We start from the raw sequence: 17,514 nt of genomic DNA, 5'->3' as shown, positions 1-17,514 counted from the left end.
CATCTAGAATACACAAAATCATAGAAATAAGAAGTAAATTACAGGTTGCCTAGGAGTGGGGATCTTGGAGGGAAATTGGGGAAATTGGCAAAGGACATGAATAAGTACTCCATCAGTGAGAAAAAGTGGATGTGCAATAAATATATATGAAAATATGTCATATCTTCTTCAAAATTTCAAAAAATGCAAATTAAAACCATAATGAGATAATATTTTCTACCTAAGCTGACAATATAATTTTAAGGTTATTAATTCTGAAAAGGAGGAAGAACTGAATATGTCTTTTATTTTGATTTAAAGTTTTCTCACTGAATTTCTAATTTTTAAATTTTTTTTAAGATCTACTTTTAAGGAATCTCTATACCCAGCATGAAGTTTGAACCCAGAACCCCCAGATCAAGAATTATGCTTCACCAACTGAGCCAGCCAGGTGCTCCAATGAATTTCTAATTTTAAGCTAAGTGTTATGTGTAAGAAAAAAAATGCTCACTTTAGAATTATTTTGATAACCTCACAGCAGATGGATGAAAAATATATTCAAGGGATAGATCCTGGTAGTGATCTTGTCCGTACATAGCAATGGCACATTACATTCATAATATCTAATTTGCATAAGATATAATTTAATATAAGTCTTCTAAAAAATTCTTAATAATCTAGATGTAAAAAATAGTTTTCCATGAAACCAAACACCTCAATGAAAATCTTAATGTTTCTGAAAAAATTATTTCATTAAAGAAATGCTACAAATGATCAATCTACTTAATAACCTACTACTTCGCCAATCATCAATCCTTCAAGAAAGAATATTTGTTTTAAAACAAAGACAAGTTACAAGAATTTCAAAGGTAGAACAATCTGAGTTGAAAAAACTATTTCCAAAAGTCTTCTCAATTTTATTTCCAAATGGAAAAATAAGTTTATCCCTCTTATTCAAGGCCTCACCTCTTTATTTCTCAAATAGTTCCATTTTCAGAGCAACTGAATGCTAAAGAGTTAAATGATAAAAATAGGTTTGAGAGAGCTAATGAGGGTGGCAGGTATTTCCTTAGGCAAAAAAAAAAAAAAGAAAAAGTCAATACGCCATCACTTTTATTCATGACTTCCCATGTTAATTTTTAAAAGAAACTGCATGATACAACTGAACTCTTATGAGCCCATAATAGAAATCCAGCATTCATTACCAGAATAGTACAACTGTGACTAAAGCAAAGGTCATAAGAAAACCAAGACATAAATGACACAAAATGGGAAATATTAAACCCATCTAACTTGTATTGTTTATATTATGTAGTGATTACAGAAAAGCCACCTTAAATATTCAGATATATTAAAAGCAGAGACAAATCACAAACTATTTTTGCTTATTACAAAACAAAGATTTTTTTTACCTTATATAATTGGAAAATAAAGCAAAACCAAGAAATCCATTTAAAATTAAATTGATAAAGCTTCTAAGAAACTTAGTTTGAATGTAAGGATAGTAAAGAAACAACTAGAAAAAAGAGTTAAGGGGAAAAACTTGTAACTTTGACTAAAGGTAGAGGAAAACAATTTTCTTTAGTTTCTATCTTCACTCAAAATCCCTTAATTATATAGATTTCTAGCATCCAATTTAGTTCAATGTCTATACTTAAGTCCAAATGCAAAATATAAAAGTAAACATTTGTGAATTAGCTAACAACACTGAACAGTTAATGAAAAGAGAAACTATAGAAAAAAATATAATTCAGGATTGTCAGTTGTTCAGCTGTATATACTACACAATAAAACCATCAACACACACCACTTACCTTTTCAAGTAAGTAGCCAATGACTAAAAAGCCTTTTCCACCCAGCATCTGTTCTTGCATGGCTACTGAACTTTTAAGTAGTTCAACCAGGAATGCCAAAAGAGTAGCACTGCATGTAAAGTACAGATAATTACATTATGTAATCATCAAATGTTGATTATAAACATATGACAAAAGGTAACAAGCATATTCAATTCTAATCTCTACTTTGCTGACAATGATTATTACACCTTATGCTGTACAAGAATATATTTTTCCCACAAGCGTGAAGAAACTTGTTTCATCTCTTTAAAATTAAATATAAATCAAAACATAGCTGCATAGTTTTTTTATATTCCAAAGCCAAACACCGAAGTTCATCTATTATCTGCTTCAAGTAAATCTACCATAAGAAACATACCCACAAATACATCAGTTCTCCATAATAAAGACTTTATCATAATATTGTTTTAAAGAACATGTTATCACAGAGAATTTTAAATGTGTATGCAATATTACTTTTGAGAACACACCTAATTTTTAAAGTAAACTTTTCATTTAGACCTATTTTTTAAAAATAACTTCTAATTTTTTAGAAAATATCCAGAGAAATATGCAAGATGTTTTTTATGTTCATATATGCCTTCAGGAAAGCTCATGAGAGCAGAAAACAAATGATCTGTATAGTATTGAAATGAAAGTGGCAGTTAATTATACAATGTATACACAAACACATAAAAGCACACAAAGAGAAGTGCCAGACAAAGATAAAGCACTTGTTATGTCTGTTGAATGAAGGAAGAAACAAAACAAATAAATAAATAAATGATTGCACTGAATTAAGCTTTGATAATATATTATTTCACCAACTTACACACTGAACAATTTTCAACTAGCAGCATTAATACATGATGGCAATCCTAATTAAGAAAATATATATTCCTTCATTGTATATGCTTCCTGCAGTTTATAACAATAAATGACAACAAGCCAAACTTCATCAGCAATTAAAATTCCTATTTACAATGCTATATAAGGTACCCTAATTTGCCTATTTATATTCATAAGAAAGAGTAAGACCACAAATTAATAAATATATTTTAAATTCACAAGCACTCATTCCTACAAGGAATTAAGAAAATCTGTTAATGAGGAAAACTTGAAAATAACTAAGGTCCAAAAGGAATCTAAAGTGATTCCATTCTCTCAACTTATGCTAACTCTTCTGGTTTCAATAGTATTGACAACACATTTCTCTGAAAATGTGGATATTCTTGTTCAATTCAGAAATATTCTCATTAAAAGAATCAATTGCATATTATCATTATTATTATAAAGACTGTAGTTTAATGGATTATATGACATCAGCTAGAAAAAATATAGTGTAACTGGAAATAAGGTACTCATTACAGGAAATTAAAATTCAAACACATTAATTGGCCCTAATTCTTTTAACCACACAAAAAAAGTAAACTAGTATTACAAGTCAACATAATTCTTTCACTTTGACCTAAAGTTAGACATTTGCAAGAAAAACACAACCACCAAAGAATCTCTTGGAATTTTTTTTAATGTTTCTGTAAAGAAAAACAGCTATTAAGCAATCTAGTCCATTTTGAATGAATTGTATGAATAATAAAAGCCACTTCACAAATAACTGCATAGTACCACTGCACAAAAATACTTCTGCCTAAATGGTTGAGAAGAATAAAGAAATCAGTGCATAGAGATCACACAATTTCCTAATCTTTTCATGGAATTCTTGTCTACGCCTGAGTTAGGGACTTAAGGAGAAAGATGACTAACATTCCTAATCATCAGCACTGCCAAAAAGAGAGACTGGAAATGTCTATGGTCCCTATGGTCCATGAAAAAAATGCAAAATAAATCACTCTCCTATGTAAAACTATATAAAATTACAACAATGCCATGGATTTTCTTACTCTTTTTATGTCAGAAGGACTACTCTTTCTCAAACATCTGATGAATAAATGCAGACTTCTAATCACAGTGGAATTCCATTACAAAATCAGAAATATTAATTTTATTCCAAAAATCTTAACACGTATCTATGCTACCCATATAAAGTTAATTTCACTTCAGTTTTAAGTACGACAACAATTGAAAAGTCAAATGCATTCACTAACAAAAGTATTGTAAATTTTTACCTAAAACTGAATGCAATAGCAATACTACATCTTTTCAAAAAAAAAAAAAATCTTTAAAATAGGTATATTTGACATGGTGGATGTAATAGTAAATAGATGGCCATCTTCGAAGAGGTACATTTTCAAACATAATTTAACAAACTTACCAGTAACTAAAATGCATCGGATTGCTGCAGGGCTCACAATAAACTTGCAAAATTCTGTGTACTGCCATACAAAATTTCTCTCCATTCTTGCCTATTTCCAACTCCCCTAGATACAAAGGCAAATATAAAGGATACTTCAGCCCATTCCTATATCTCCTACATACCACTTCCTGTCTAGACATATCAGTTCATCTGTAGAGGATCTAAGTATATAGGATAACCAAAAAGCAAGTATCTGTGTCAGCCAAAACTAGTATACACAACATAGAAGTTTCTCTTGAAAAGTATAGCAATAGCCAAAAATGGATTTCCATAGGAATATTTTACTTAATAGACAGAAAGTGTTCGTTTATATCTTAAAGTAAAATTGCTAAACTTTTCAACAGATAGTAGTACTATAACATATCATGTTCTTTTAAGTAGCAATTCTACTTTAGGAAGAGTTAAGGGTGTTTAATAATCCTGCCTCCTTTTAAGGAAAATGACACTAATAATCTATAGGGTTATTCTTAAAAATAATTAACACCTTCCAGTTCTTAATAAGTTTCCAATAAATTAGAAAATAATATTTATTTCAAGTAACATGCTTATAAAGGGCTAGACCTTATGAAAATGAAGAAAATAGTATAATAATACCACTATGACAGCATATTTATTATCTCTCTAGAGCTTTCTGGTCCATATTATTAAGGAATACCACAGTCTTGGCCCACAAATACCTGAGAATATTTAATAACTGTGTATGAACATGACTAATTTCTGTTACTAATGATAAATATGTACTATATTTAGGTTCCATTAAAATTTATATAAATATAGATTTTGACTTGATTTTAATATAACTTTATCCATTTCAATTTGTCCATTATTTATCTTTTAAAGTAATTAATGTAGGCAATTTATAATCCTAAAAGTTTTATTATCTTTGAGGTTTTTGATTATTTCAAGATATACTGTATCGTTAAGACAGACCTAATGTATAACTGAAATGACTGAGATTGAATATGAAACCTCAGTTCAAAGGCAGTTCTTAGGACACAGAAACTGTCTTTTCAATCTGTTTTGTACTGAAACAAGCAAAGTACCTCAGCTACATGAACTGTTTAAATATATTAAGAAGAATGGAATTCATAATGTAAAAAATTAAAGATTCCCTGGGATCCAACACATCCTCCCCTTTTAAAAGGATGTTTTTAATATCTTAAGAAACACTACAGACAAAGTAATTGCCAGAATAAATTTAGAAGGAGATTACATTCCATTAAGATTAAGGTACCAGTAAGGGGAGAAAACCTTTTGACTTTTTCATAAGGTTTCGTCTTTTTTTGTAGCCAAATTTGGTATTGAGATACACTGAAATCTTGCAAACAATGATTAAAATTATATAAACTATCTAATACCACTGTTTCTATGCTATATCTCTGACTAGAAAACTCTTCTGAGGTAAGAGTGATCAGAGCTGGAACAAAACTGTAAAAGAAATAAACTCAAGTCCATACCCAAGATAATTTCTCACTCAACACAATTAATTTCAGTGACACCCATACACAAAAAAATCTCACAAAAGTTGGAAGAGTTAAATTTCTTCACAGTTCACAACTGGAAAGGTCTAAACCAAACTTTCTAATTCCATATCCATTTGACAGTCACGTTTAAGACAATGTGTTCCTAAAGATGTGGTCTTAAAAGAACACTGCCTACCTGCCTATATAGGCAATAAACCTGATACAGAAAACTGTCACATTCATCAATTCAGACATCAAGTGGAGATACATGCTGAAATAAGTGAAATACATTTATCTGCAGAGTCAAATAAGGAAAACAGTGAAATGCAGCACAGGAAAATGTAAGGACAGATGGAATATACTGGTAGCACAGGAAATCACTGAGCCTGCCTACAGCCATGAAATCTCTCAGTGATTTCCACCTTTTCTTTCAGCCTGATAAGGAGACAGGCAGCCTCATAAACTGAATTGGCTACCCCTGTCATGGCTATTTGAGAGTATTCTTTAAAGGTCCTATTTTATCTTTTTATTTTATTTTTATTATTTTTAATTTTATTTTAAGTCTATTTATTTATTTATTTATTTATTTATTTATTTACTTATTTTGAGAGAGAGAGAGAAAGAGAGAGAACACACATGCACACAAGCGGAGGAGAGGCAGAGAGAGAGAGAGAGAGAGAGAGAGAGAGAGAGAGAGAGAGAATGAATCCCAAGCAAGCCCCGCACAGTCAGCGTGGAGCTCGACATGGAGCCTGAACTCAGCAACGATGAGATCACGACCTGAGCTGAAACCTAGAGTCAGACACTTAACTGACTGAGCCACCCAGGGGCCCCTAAAGGTCCTATTTTAAAGTTCATCAGGGAATCACACATTTTTGCCTTCCTTTGGTAACAGATTTTGATTTTATGTTTCATCAACCTATTTTATTTCTGAAAAATGTTATAGCCAAAAAGTCAAAGTTCATAAAATTGTGATTGACATGTCTCAAAATCTGTCTTCTATAGGAAACAAAATTTTAACATGTTTAATTCTAAAGGAACTAATTCTAAGCCTCTTATGACATAGTTATATGTTCATATATAGTACCTACCAGTATTTACATAGTTTGAGAACAAAACAGCCTTTGACCAGCTCCACTCATAACTCCATAAACAGCCAATAGATATTTACTACAAAGGGTCTCAAAGCCTACTAATTTAATCCCAATTGAGAAATGACCACTTACAATACTTTAAACATCCTTGTCCCTTTATGAAAATTTAGTAGACAAGTTACAAGTGGCAGTTACTAGTAACCATGTACAATCCATGGATACATGAATACTTTAGAAATTTAATGTTGTATCTTCCTAACCTAAGAAGTTGAAAATTTCAAAAATAGGGGTGCCTGGGTGGCTCAGTCACTTAAGCAGCCGACTTCGGCTCAGGTCATGATCTTGCGGTCCATGAGTTCGAGCCCCGCGTCGGGCTCTGTGCTGACAGCTCGGAGCCTGGAGCCTGTTTCAGATTCTGTGTCTCCCTCTCTCTGACCCTCCCCCGTTCATGCTCTGTCTCTCTCTGTCTCAAAAATAAATAAACATTAAAAAAATTTTTTTTTAAATAAATAAATAAAATAGAGACATAATGACACGTGTGATGCCCTTCAAGATCAAAATATGTCATAGCAGGGGAACCAAATAGCCAATCCTTTATCCTGGTGCCAAGGCCCAGTCTGTTTAACAGAAGCAGGATTAAAAATATACCCTGGAAGTGCTAAAATTGTCAAATAAAGAAAATAAGTAATAAAACAGCTAACGTGGGGGTGCCTGGCTGCCTCAGTTGGTTGAGCGTCACACTCTTGATTTTGGCTCAGGTCATGATCCCAGGGTCATGGGATCAAGTCCCACATCAGGCTCCACACTGGGCACAGAGCTTGCTTCAGATTCTCCCTCTCTCCATCTGTCCCTCTCCCCTGCTCGTGCTCTCTCTCCGTCTCTCTCTCTCTCTCTTATAAAAACAAAAACAAAAAAACAGCTGACTACACAGAAAGCTGAAATAATTATTTGATACTTAGGCTTTACAAATGCCCAGGAATTTTCTGGTGTTTTAAAATTATTATTTAAATGATCAGGCAATAAACTGACTTCTTATTTCTTTTTTTCTTCAGTGTGTGTACAATTCTGAAAATTTATACATGTAGATTTTGATAATCCTACCAGAATCAAGATACAGACCGGTTCCATCACACCAAAAAAGCCCTCATATATTCTATCTCTTTAGAGCTTTACAAATCACATTCTTCCAACTCCCATAATCTTGAGTAACTACTCATCGCTTATCCATCACTACAGTTTTGACATTTCAAGAATGTCATATAAATTGAATCATATAGCATGGAATCTTCTGAATTTGTCTTTTTTGACCTCAACATATTGTCTTGGATACTCATCCAAGTAGTTGCATATATCAAGAGTTTATTGCTTTTCCTTGGTAAAAGAGTATTCCATTGTATGAATGGATTACCACAATTTGTGTACATTTGAGTTATATCTAGTTAACAATAATTACAAACAGGACTACTATAAGCATTCACACAAAGGCTTCTGTGAAACACAGCTTTCATTCATTTCTCATAAATATAAACCTATAGGAGTAGAGGAGCTGAATTACAAGGTAAATGTGTATGTTTACCTTTGTAATAAACTGCCAAGTTGCCAGAGTGGCTGTACCACTTGGAAATTCACCAGTAATATATTCCAGTTGTTTTTCATCCTTGCCAGCACTTGGCACCATGAGTATTTTTTACTTCGGCCATCTTACTAAGTGTGTAGTTGTACCTTCTACTAGTTGTATTATACATTAATTACCCTGTTGATTAATGATGCTGAACATCTTTTCATGTGCTATTTTGACATCCTTATATCTTCTTTGGTTAAGTGTCTGTTCAACTTTTTGCCCATTTTTTTTATTGAATTTTATGTTTTCTTACTATTAAACTTTTAGGGACTTCTTTATATATTCTTGATGATTATAATCCTTTGTCAAATAAAGTATTTTCTACTCTTTTCCTCCAGGCTGTAATGTGTCTTTTCATTGCATCTTTTGCTAACTAAAGGATTTTAACTTTGATAAAGTCAAAGTCAAATTTATCAATTTTTGTCTTTTATGTATCATGCTTTTGTGGTCATGTCTAAAATGACTTTGCCTAGCCTAGATCACAAAAATTATCTCCTATATTTTCTTCTAAAAGTTCTATAGTTTTATATTTTACAGTTAGAGTTAATGTTGAGTTTATGTTTTTTAAGTGTGAGGATTAGTTCAATGGCCATTTTTGACATACAACTATCTTTCCTCCCCTAGATTCACTTTGCACCTTTGCCACAAATCAATTGTCCTTATTTGGGAGACTATTTCTGGACTCTATTCTGTTCTGGTGATAGTGTCTATTGCCTTGCTAATATCATACTACATTCATTATTATAGCTTTATAGTAAGTCTTGAAGGCAGGCAAGTATGATTCCTTCAACTACATTCTTTTTCAAAATCATTTTAGCTAGTCTAGTTATTTTATCTTTTGATATAAATTTTAGCATCATCTTGCATATATCAACAAACAAATCTAGCTAGGACATTAACTGGTATTGTGTTAAATCTATTGATCAATTCAATGACATCCTTACTATGTTGAGTTCCCTATACATGAACACAATAAATCTCATCATTTATTTAATATTTTCATTTCCTTCATCAGCAATTTGGAGATTTCAGCACACAGATCCTTACATGTTTGGACATTTATATTTTAAGTATTTAAATTTCTGAAGCTATTGTTAAAAGTATTTTGCATTTGGTTTCCTAATACACATTGTTAATGCAAAGAAATAAAATTTATTTTGCGTAAGAAATCATGTCATCTGTAAAGGGATAGTTCTAATTTTTCCTTTCCAATGTAAATAACTTTTAATTCTTTATCTTGCCTTCCTCCAATGGCTAGAACTTTGGATTTGGATCAGAATCACAAAGCTACAACTCAGAGCTGAATTCATATATAATGTTACTGAGTTACTTCCCAAGTTCTCCCCTTTCCATGATTTCCCTGATAATTTCTGGTTGTGGGGCTCTTCTTTTCATTTCTGCTTTCAAACTGCTAGTGCTTCAGTTTCCTCACTCTGCTGCACACTTCTGTAATGCTGCTCAAATCCAGAGCAAACCAGCAGTAACAGAGGGATAAAACAAAGCAATATAAAGGTTTCTCGTTCTGAAAGTAAAAATCCTGGAATCCGCCAGTCCATCCATTCTATCAAGTAAAAAGCTAAACAGACTAAAAAACCACAGCTCTTCTAGGGTCCAATAAGAGAGAGGAAGAGGGCAAACCAATGCCCCCAAGACTGGGGAGACAAACAGGAAACTATAGGGAGTCGTGGGTTACCAGAGCAGACACACTCAAGTGGAAACCACTGTGGCAACCAGTACCCAGGTAGGGAAAGCGGAACTGTAATTGACAAATTACTAGATCTGAGTGCTTTCAACCCCTCCAATTATATAAAGGTCCCTACATTTACTGGGTGATTTATTTCCAGGAAATAAACCAGGTTTTCACAATAAATAGCAGAGAAAAATCCTTCCAGGCTTCCAGCAAGGCAAAGGAAAATGAACTTGAAATACACGACAGCAATCTTTTCTTAACAAGGCCTGCACTTGGAGAAACCAGTTAACCAATCCTAACCTGCTGAGTTAAGAGCCTAAGTGACCTAGAGAAGGGAAACATCCAACTACAGTCAACTCTAGTCATCTCTTCCCACCTAAAGGCATTGAAACAGAAAAAAAAAAAAAAAACAAAAACCAAAAACCCTGAGAAACACGTGAAATTCACAGTCCAGAGGCAAAGGCTGACTAAAAGACTAACACCTAATCATAAGACTAAGGACACTTTCTCTGCTCCACGCCTCACCTCCACATTACTAAAGGCCTATTTACAGAAGTTCCTTTTACCAAATACACAGTGTCTGACCATCAAGAAAAAATTATGCTAAGCCCTTATGATAAGGGCTCTAATGGATGAAAGAAACATCACAGAAGAACAAATGGGCAACATAAGCAAAGAGATGGAATTCCTAAGAAAGAACCAAAAAAGAAATACTAGCAATAAAAACTACTGTAAAAGAAATGAAGACCATGTTTGATGGGAATATTAGTAGACTGAATACAGCTGAGGGAAGAATCTGTAAACTAGAGTATATATCAATTGAGTCTTCAAAAACCCCAAACCAAAGGGAACAAAAACTGAAAAAAAGAAGAAGAATACCAAGGACTGTGGACAAGTAGAAAATGTGTAACATATCCACTATGGGAATACCAGGAGAAGAAAGCTACAAAGGAACAGAAGAAATATTTAAAAAAACAATGACTGAGAATTTTCCCCAAATTTGTGTCGGACATAGATCCAGAAAGCTCAGAGAACACCAAGTAAGATAAATGCTAAAATAACCTATATCTAGGCATATCATTTTCAATTTACAGAAAATCAAACATCACAAAAAAATCCTAAAAGAAGCCAGTGGAAAAAACACAATACCAATAGTCAAAATTAGGTAAGAATTACATCTGACTTCTCTTCAGAAACCATGCCAGCAAGAAGAGAATACAGTAAACATTTAAAGTGGTAAGAGGAAAACAAAAAACAAAAAAACAAAACAGCAACCTCACGTTCTCTAACCTGAAAAATTACCCTTCAAAAGTGAAGGAGAAATAAAGACTATCTCATACAGACAAAAACTGAGGAAATCTGTTGCTAGTCTACTGTCTTGCAAAAAATGTTAACAAAAATTCTTTAGAAAGAAGGAAAATTATATAGGTCAGAAACTTGAATCTATGTAAAGAAAGCAAGAGCACTAAAGAGGAATAAGGGTAAAAAAAAAAGTTTGAATTTTGTATTCTAAACTGATCTAATACATAACAGTTTGTTCAAAATAATAATACCAACATTGTATTTCATTATGTATGCTTATGTATATTCATTATGTATGAATATGTATATATGCTTATATATGTTTCTATATGAAATCAATGACATATGAAGTTAATGACAGCAATGATACTAGGGATAAGAAGGAATGATGATTATTTTGTTGTTATGAAGTACACACATCACCCATGAAGTGGTAAAGTGTTATATGATAGTAGGCTTAAATTAGTTGCAAACTCTATGGCAACCATTAAAAAAAGGTTAAAAATATAACAAAAACTGATATCTAAGAAAGGAGAGAAAATGGAATTATACAAAATGCTTAATTAAAATCTCAAAAGGCAGAAAAGACTAGAAGACAAAAACTGTAACAAAGAACAAAACAACAAATCTAAAACAGGAACAAATATCAATGGATATTAATCCAATCATATCAATAATCAATTTGAATGTCAATGTCTAAATGCACCAATTAAAAGACAGAAGATGTCAGAATGAAATGAAAAACACAACCCACCTATAATGCTGTCTACAAGAAACCCAGTTTAATATAAAGACACAGATTAAAAGTAAATGGATAGAAAAAAACATACCAAGCTAACAACAATCAAAACAAAGTAGAAGTACCTACATTAATTTCAGACAGGGCAGTCTTCAAAGCAAGGAAAATTATCAGAGATTAATTAACAAGGTATTACATAATGATAAAGGGGTCAGTTTTTCAGGAAGACATAACATTTCTTAAAGTGTATACACCTAACAACAGAACATCAAACTACGTGAGGCAAATACCACTGTAACTGCAAGGAGAAACAGATGAATCCACTATTACACCTGGAGACTTCAACATCCTTCCCTCTCTCACAAACAGACAAATGCAGCATGCAGAAAATCAGTTAGGACAGAGTTGAACTCAACAACACCAACAAGTAACTGGAGAAGACTGGTATCTATACACAACTTCATCCAACAACAACCGAATACACATTTCTTTCAAGCTTACATGGAACATTCAAAAAGACAGACCACAACTGGAGCCATAAATCACATCTTACGAATTTTAAGTGAATAAAAATCATACATGTCTTCTCTCAGATCACAATAGAATTAATAATTAGAAATCAATAAAAGAACATAACACGTGGAGATTAAAAGCACACTTTCAAATAACACGGATTGAAGAATCTCAAGAGATACTAAAAATATTTTGGATGAAATTAAAATGAAAACACAACATAGCAAAATTTGTGGAATGAAATGAAAGCAATGCTTACAATGAAATTTACAGCACCGAATGCTGTGATATTGTGATCTATAATAACAACATATTTATTTGGTCTTCATCCTTGTTTCTGGCACAGAGCTCCTAAAATCCCTGAAATTTCCTAAGTGATGAGAGTGAGAAAAATGTCTTTTGTCATGGTAATGAGATTACTTCGGGTACTCACCTAAAGATGGGAACTAGTTGCCAGGGAAGCCAATCACGTGATGAGAAGGTTGGAAATTTTAGTCCCACCTCCCTAACCCTGTCTTCCAGGGACAACAGAGATACTGGAGACTGAGTTCAACCACCAATGGCCATTGATTCAATCAACCAAAATCCCAAAAGGGCAGGATTTGAAGAGCTGGTCTGTGACCATCTGGGGATGCTGAGACAATGGAATGCCTGAAGAGGGCATGGTAGCTCTGTGCCCCTTTCCCTATATGTTGCCCTTATGCATTTCTTTCATCTAAATGTTCATCTAAATGTTCATCTGTATCTTTTATCGTATCTTCTTATAATAAACCAGCAATCCAGTAAGCAAAATGTTTCCCTGAGCTCTGTGAGACACTCTAGCAAATTAATTAAACCAAAGGAGGTTATAGTAGGAACCTCTGATTGATAATCTATCAGAAATCCAGGTAACAACCCAGACTTCTGATTGGTACCGTAAGTCCAAGGAGGGGGTTGGTTGAACCCTCAATGTATAGTCAGTTGGTCAGAAGCACAGGAGATAATCTGGGCTTGTGACTGGTATCTGAATTCAGAGCAGCAGTCTTCTACGACAGGGCCATTAATGTGTGCCATCGGACACTACCTCCAAGTAGACAGTGTTAGAATTGAATTAAATTGTAGGACAATCAGCTAGTGTTACAGAGAATTGTTCGGAGTGGCAGTGGTAGAGGGAACCACCTCTCTACACACTGGAATTATGTGCTGAATCCTCTATTATGCACCTATAGAAAAGAAGAAAGATCTAAAATAATAATCTACATTTCCACCTTAAGAAACTAGAAAAATGAGAGTAAACTAAATCCAAAGTAAGCACAGAAGAAGAAGAAGAAGAAGAAGAAGAAGAAGAAGAAGAAGAAGAAGAAAGATAAAGAGGAGGGGGGAGAGGGGAAGGAGAAGAGGAGGAGGAGGAGGAAGAAGAGGAGGAGTAGGAGGAGGAAGAGGAAGAGGAAGAGGAAGAGGAAGAGGAAGAGGAAGAGGAAGAATTATTAGAGTACAAATGAAAGCAACTGAAAAGAGGAAATCAAAAGAGAAAATCAATGGAACAAAAAGCTAGTTCTTTGAAAACATCGATGAAATTGAAAAACCTCTAGCCAGTCTAATAAAAAAAGTGACAGGACAGAAAATAATACTAATGTCAGAAATGAAAGAAGGGATGTAACTACAGATCCTATGGAAATTAAAAGAATAAAAAGGAACACTAGGAACAATTCTATGCCCATAGATTTGATAACCTAATGAAAAAGACCAGCTACTTGAAAGGCACAAGCTGTCAAATCTCACACAGAAAGGAATAAACATTCTGAACACACTTGTATCTATTAAAGAAACTGACTCAACAATTAATTTTCTAAAACAGAAAGCACCAGGCTCAAATGGGATCACTAGAGTAAATTCTACCAAACACTCTAAATGGGAAGAAATTATACCAATTGTCTAGAATGTCTTTCAGAGAGTTGAAACAGAGGAACTACTTCCTAAGCATCACTCTAATACCAAAACCAGACAAAGATATTTTTTTTAATTTTTTTTTTTTAACGTTTATTTATTTTTTTGAGACAGAGAGAGACAGAGCATGAACAGGGGAGGAGCAGAGAGAGAGAGAGACACAGAATCTGAAACAGGCTCCAGGCTCCGAGCTGTCAGCACAGAGCCCGACGCGGGGCTCGAACTCACGGACCGTGAGATCATGACCTGAGCCGAAGTCGGACGCTTAACCGACCAAGACACCCAGGCGCCCCCAGACAAAGATATTTTAAGAAAACTACAGACCAATGTCTCCCATGAACATATATGCAAAAATCCTCAATCAGATATTAGCAAATTATATCCAAAAAAGTACAAAAAGAATTACACAACACCACAACCAAGTGGGATTTATCCAAAGTACGCAAGGCTAGTTCAAGATTCAAAAATCAAATATAATCCGTCACATCAATAGGCTAAAAAAGAAAAATGACATGCTCATATCAAAAGATGCAGAAGAAGCATCTGTCATAATTCAACAACAATTCATGATAAAAACTCTCAGTAAACTAGGAACTTTCTCAACTGGATAAAGATTATCTATAAAAAACCTACAACTAAGGGGCGCCTAGGTGGGAGTTGGTTAAGTGTCCAACTTCAGGTCATGATCTGCGGTTTGTGAGTTCGATCCCTGCATCGGGCTGGGTGCTGACAGCTCAGGGCCTGGCGCCTGCTTTGGATTCTGTGTCTCCCTCTCTCTCTGCCCCTCCCCTGCTCACATTCTGTCTCTTCTCAAAAATAAACAAACATTAAAAAAAATTTAAAAAAACCCTACAGCTAACATCATACTTAATGATGAAAAACTAAAGCTTTCCCACTAAGATGAGACACAAGGCAAAATGTCCCATCTCACCACTTCTTTTCCACATCATACATACAAATTGGGGAGGGAGACATTAAAGTGTCTTTGTTTGCAGGTGGCATGACTGTGTAGAAAATATGAAAAAAATCCACAAAAAAACTCTTGGAACTAATAAGCAATTAAAGCAAGCTTGCAGGATACAAGGTTAATATAAAAAAGTCAAACTGTTTTCCTACAAACCAACAATGAACAAGTGGAATCTGAAATTAAAATTTTAGTACCATTTACATTAGCACCCCCCAGAAATCAAATACTTATGTATCTAAATCTAACAGTATATAAATAAGATCTATATAATAAAAATTAAACTCTCAAAATTGAAATAAAAAATGAACTAAATAAATGGAGAGATATTCCGTGTACATGAATAGGAGGAAGAAATACTGTCAACATGTCTGTTCTTCCCAAATGGATCTATAGGTTCAGTGGAATACTAGTCAAAAATCCAGTAAATTATTTTATGGATATTGACAATGTATTCTAAAGTTTATACAGAGAGGCAAAAAATAGTCAAGAAAGTATTAAAGAACAATGTTAGAGTGCTGACACTACTAACTTCAAGACTTACTATAAAACTATAGTAATCAAGACAGTGTGGTATTGGGGACAAAATAAAAAATAGATCAATGAAACAGAATAGAGATCCCATAAATGGACACATATAAATATAGTCAACTGATCTTTGGCAAATGAACAAAGGTAATACAATGGAGCAAAGACAGTATCTTCAACAAATTATGCTGGAAAAACTGACCAACTACCCATCAAGAAATACACCTTACACCTTTCACAAAAATTTACTCAAAATGGGTCACAGACCTAAATGTAAAATGCAAAACAAAAAACTCCTAGAAGATAACATAAGAAAAAACATGGATGACCTTGAGTATGGTGATGATGACTTTTTAGATATAATACCAAAGACAAAACCATTAAGAAATAATTGATAACTTTGACTTCATTAAAATTAAAATCTTCTCCTAGAAAGGTAATAGCAAGGGAATTAAAAGACAAGCCACAGACCGGGAGAAAATATTTGCAAAAGATACACCTGATAAAAACAAACAAACAAAAAAAAAAAAAAAAAAAAAAAAAAACCACACAAAAAAACCCCAAAAACCTGTTACCCAAAGAATAAAAAGGACTCTTAAAACTGAACTGTAAGAGGGTGCCTGGGGGCTCAGTCAGTTGAGCATCTGGCTTCAGCTCAGGTCATGCTTTCACAGTTTGTGGGTTTGAGCCTTGCATTGGGTTCTGCACTGATGGTGCAGAGCCTGCTTGGTATTCTCTCTCTCTCACCCTTTCCTCTCTCTCTGTACCTCCTCTACTTTCACTTTCTCCCTCTCTCTCTCTCACTCTCCCTCTAAAAAATAAATCTTTAAAAAAACTGAATAAGAAAACAAACAACCTGATTAAAATATGAACCAAAGACCTTAACAGACACCTCAATGAAGCAGATATAGATGAAAAATGAAGCTATGAAAAGATGCCCCATATCGTGTCATCAGGTAAATGCAAAAGGAAACAGCAATGAAGTACCACTACATACCTACTAAAATAGCCAAGTTCCAGACCACCGACACCAAGTGCCAGTGAGGCTATGGAGCAGCAGGAATTCTCATGCATTTCTGGTGGAATGCAAAAAATGGCATGCCCACTTTGGAAGACAATTTAGAGGTTTCTTACAGAAATAAACATACTTTCATCATATGAACCAGCAACCATGCTCCTTGGTATCTACCCAAAGAAGGTGAAAAGTTATATCCATACAAAAACCTGCACAAGGTTTACAGCAGCTTCAGTCGTAATGGTCAAAATTTGGAAACAACCAGGATGTCCTTCAGTAGGTGAATGGATTCATAAGCTGTGGTATATACAGACAAAGGAATATATACATTCAGAGCTAAAAAGAAATGAACTATCAAGCCATGAAAAGACATGAAGGGATCCTCATTGTATATTACCAAGTGAGAAAAGACAATCTGAAAAGGTTGCATACTGTATGATTTCAACTACGACATTGTGGAAAACACAAAAAATATGAAGATGATGAAAAGACCAGTGGTTTCCAAGGGGTGGGTATGAGAAGGAGGAGGAT

The 17,514-nt window shown here is 33.8% G+C and overlaps 1 protein-coding gene across 8 annotated transcripts in view; it reads right to left on the bottom strand.

The window, feature by feature from the left end:
* Positions 1 to 17,514, bottom strand: part of NBEA (neurobeachin) — a 683,574-nt gene that overhangs the window by 526,432 nt on the left and 139,628 nt on the right. For all 8 annotated transcript variants that reach the window (XM_042952224.1, XM_042952367.1, XM_042952503.1 and 5 more), the window contains exon 11: positions 1,794 to 1,902. In XM_042952224.1, coding sequence (XP_042808158.1) covers positions 1,794 to 1,902 — 109 coding nt within the window. The remainder of the gene's footprint in view (positions 1 to 1,793; positions 1,903 to 17,514) is intronic.

The sequence above is a fragment of the Panthera leo genome, chromosome A1 (assembly GCF_018350215.1).
Source record: "Panthera leo isolate Ple1 chromosome A1, P.leo_Ple1_pat1.1, whole genome shotgun sequence".
NCBI lineage: Eukaryota > Metazoa > Chordata > Mammalia > Carnivora > Felidae > Panthera > Panthera leo.
The sequence above is the reverse complement of the archived record's forward strand: the minus strand, read 5'-3'. Positions and strand labels throughout refer to the sequence as shown.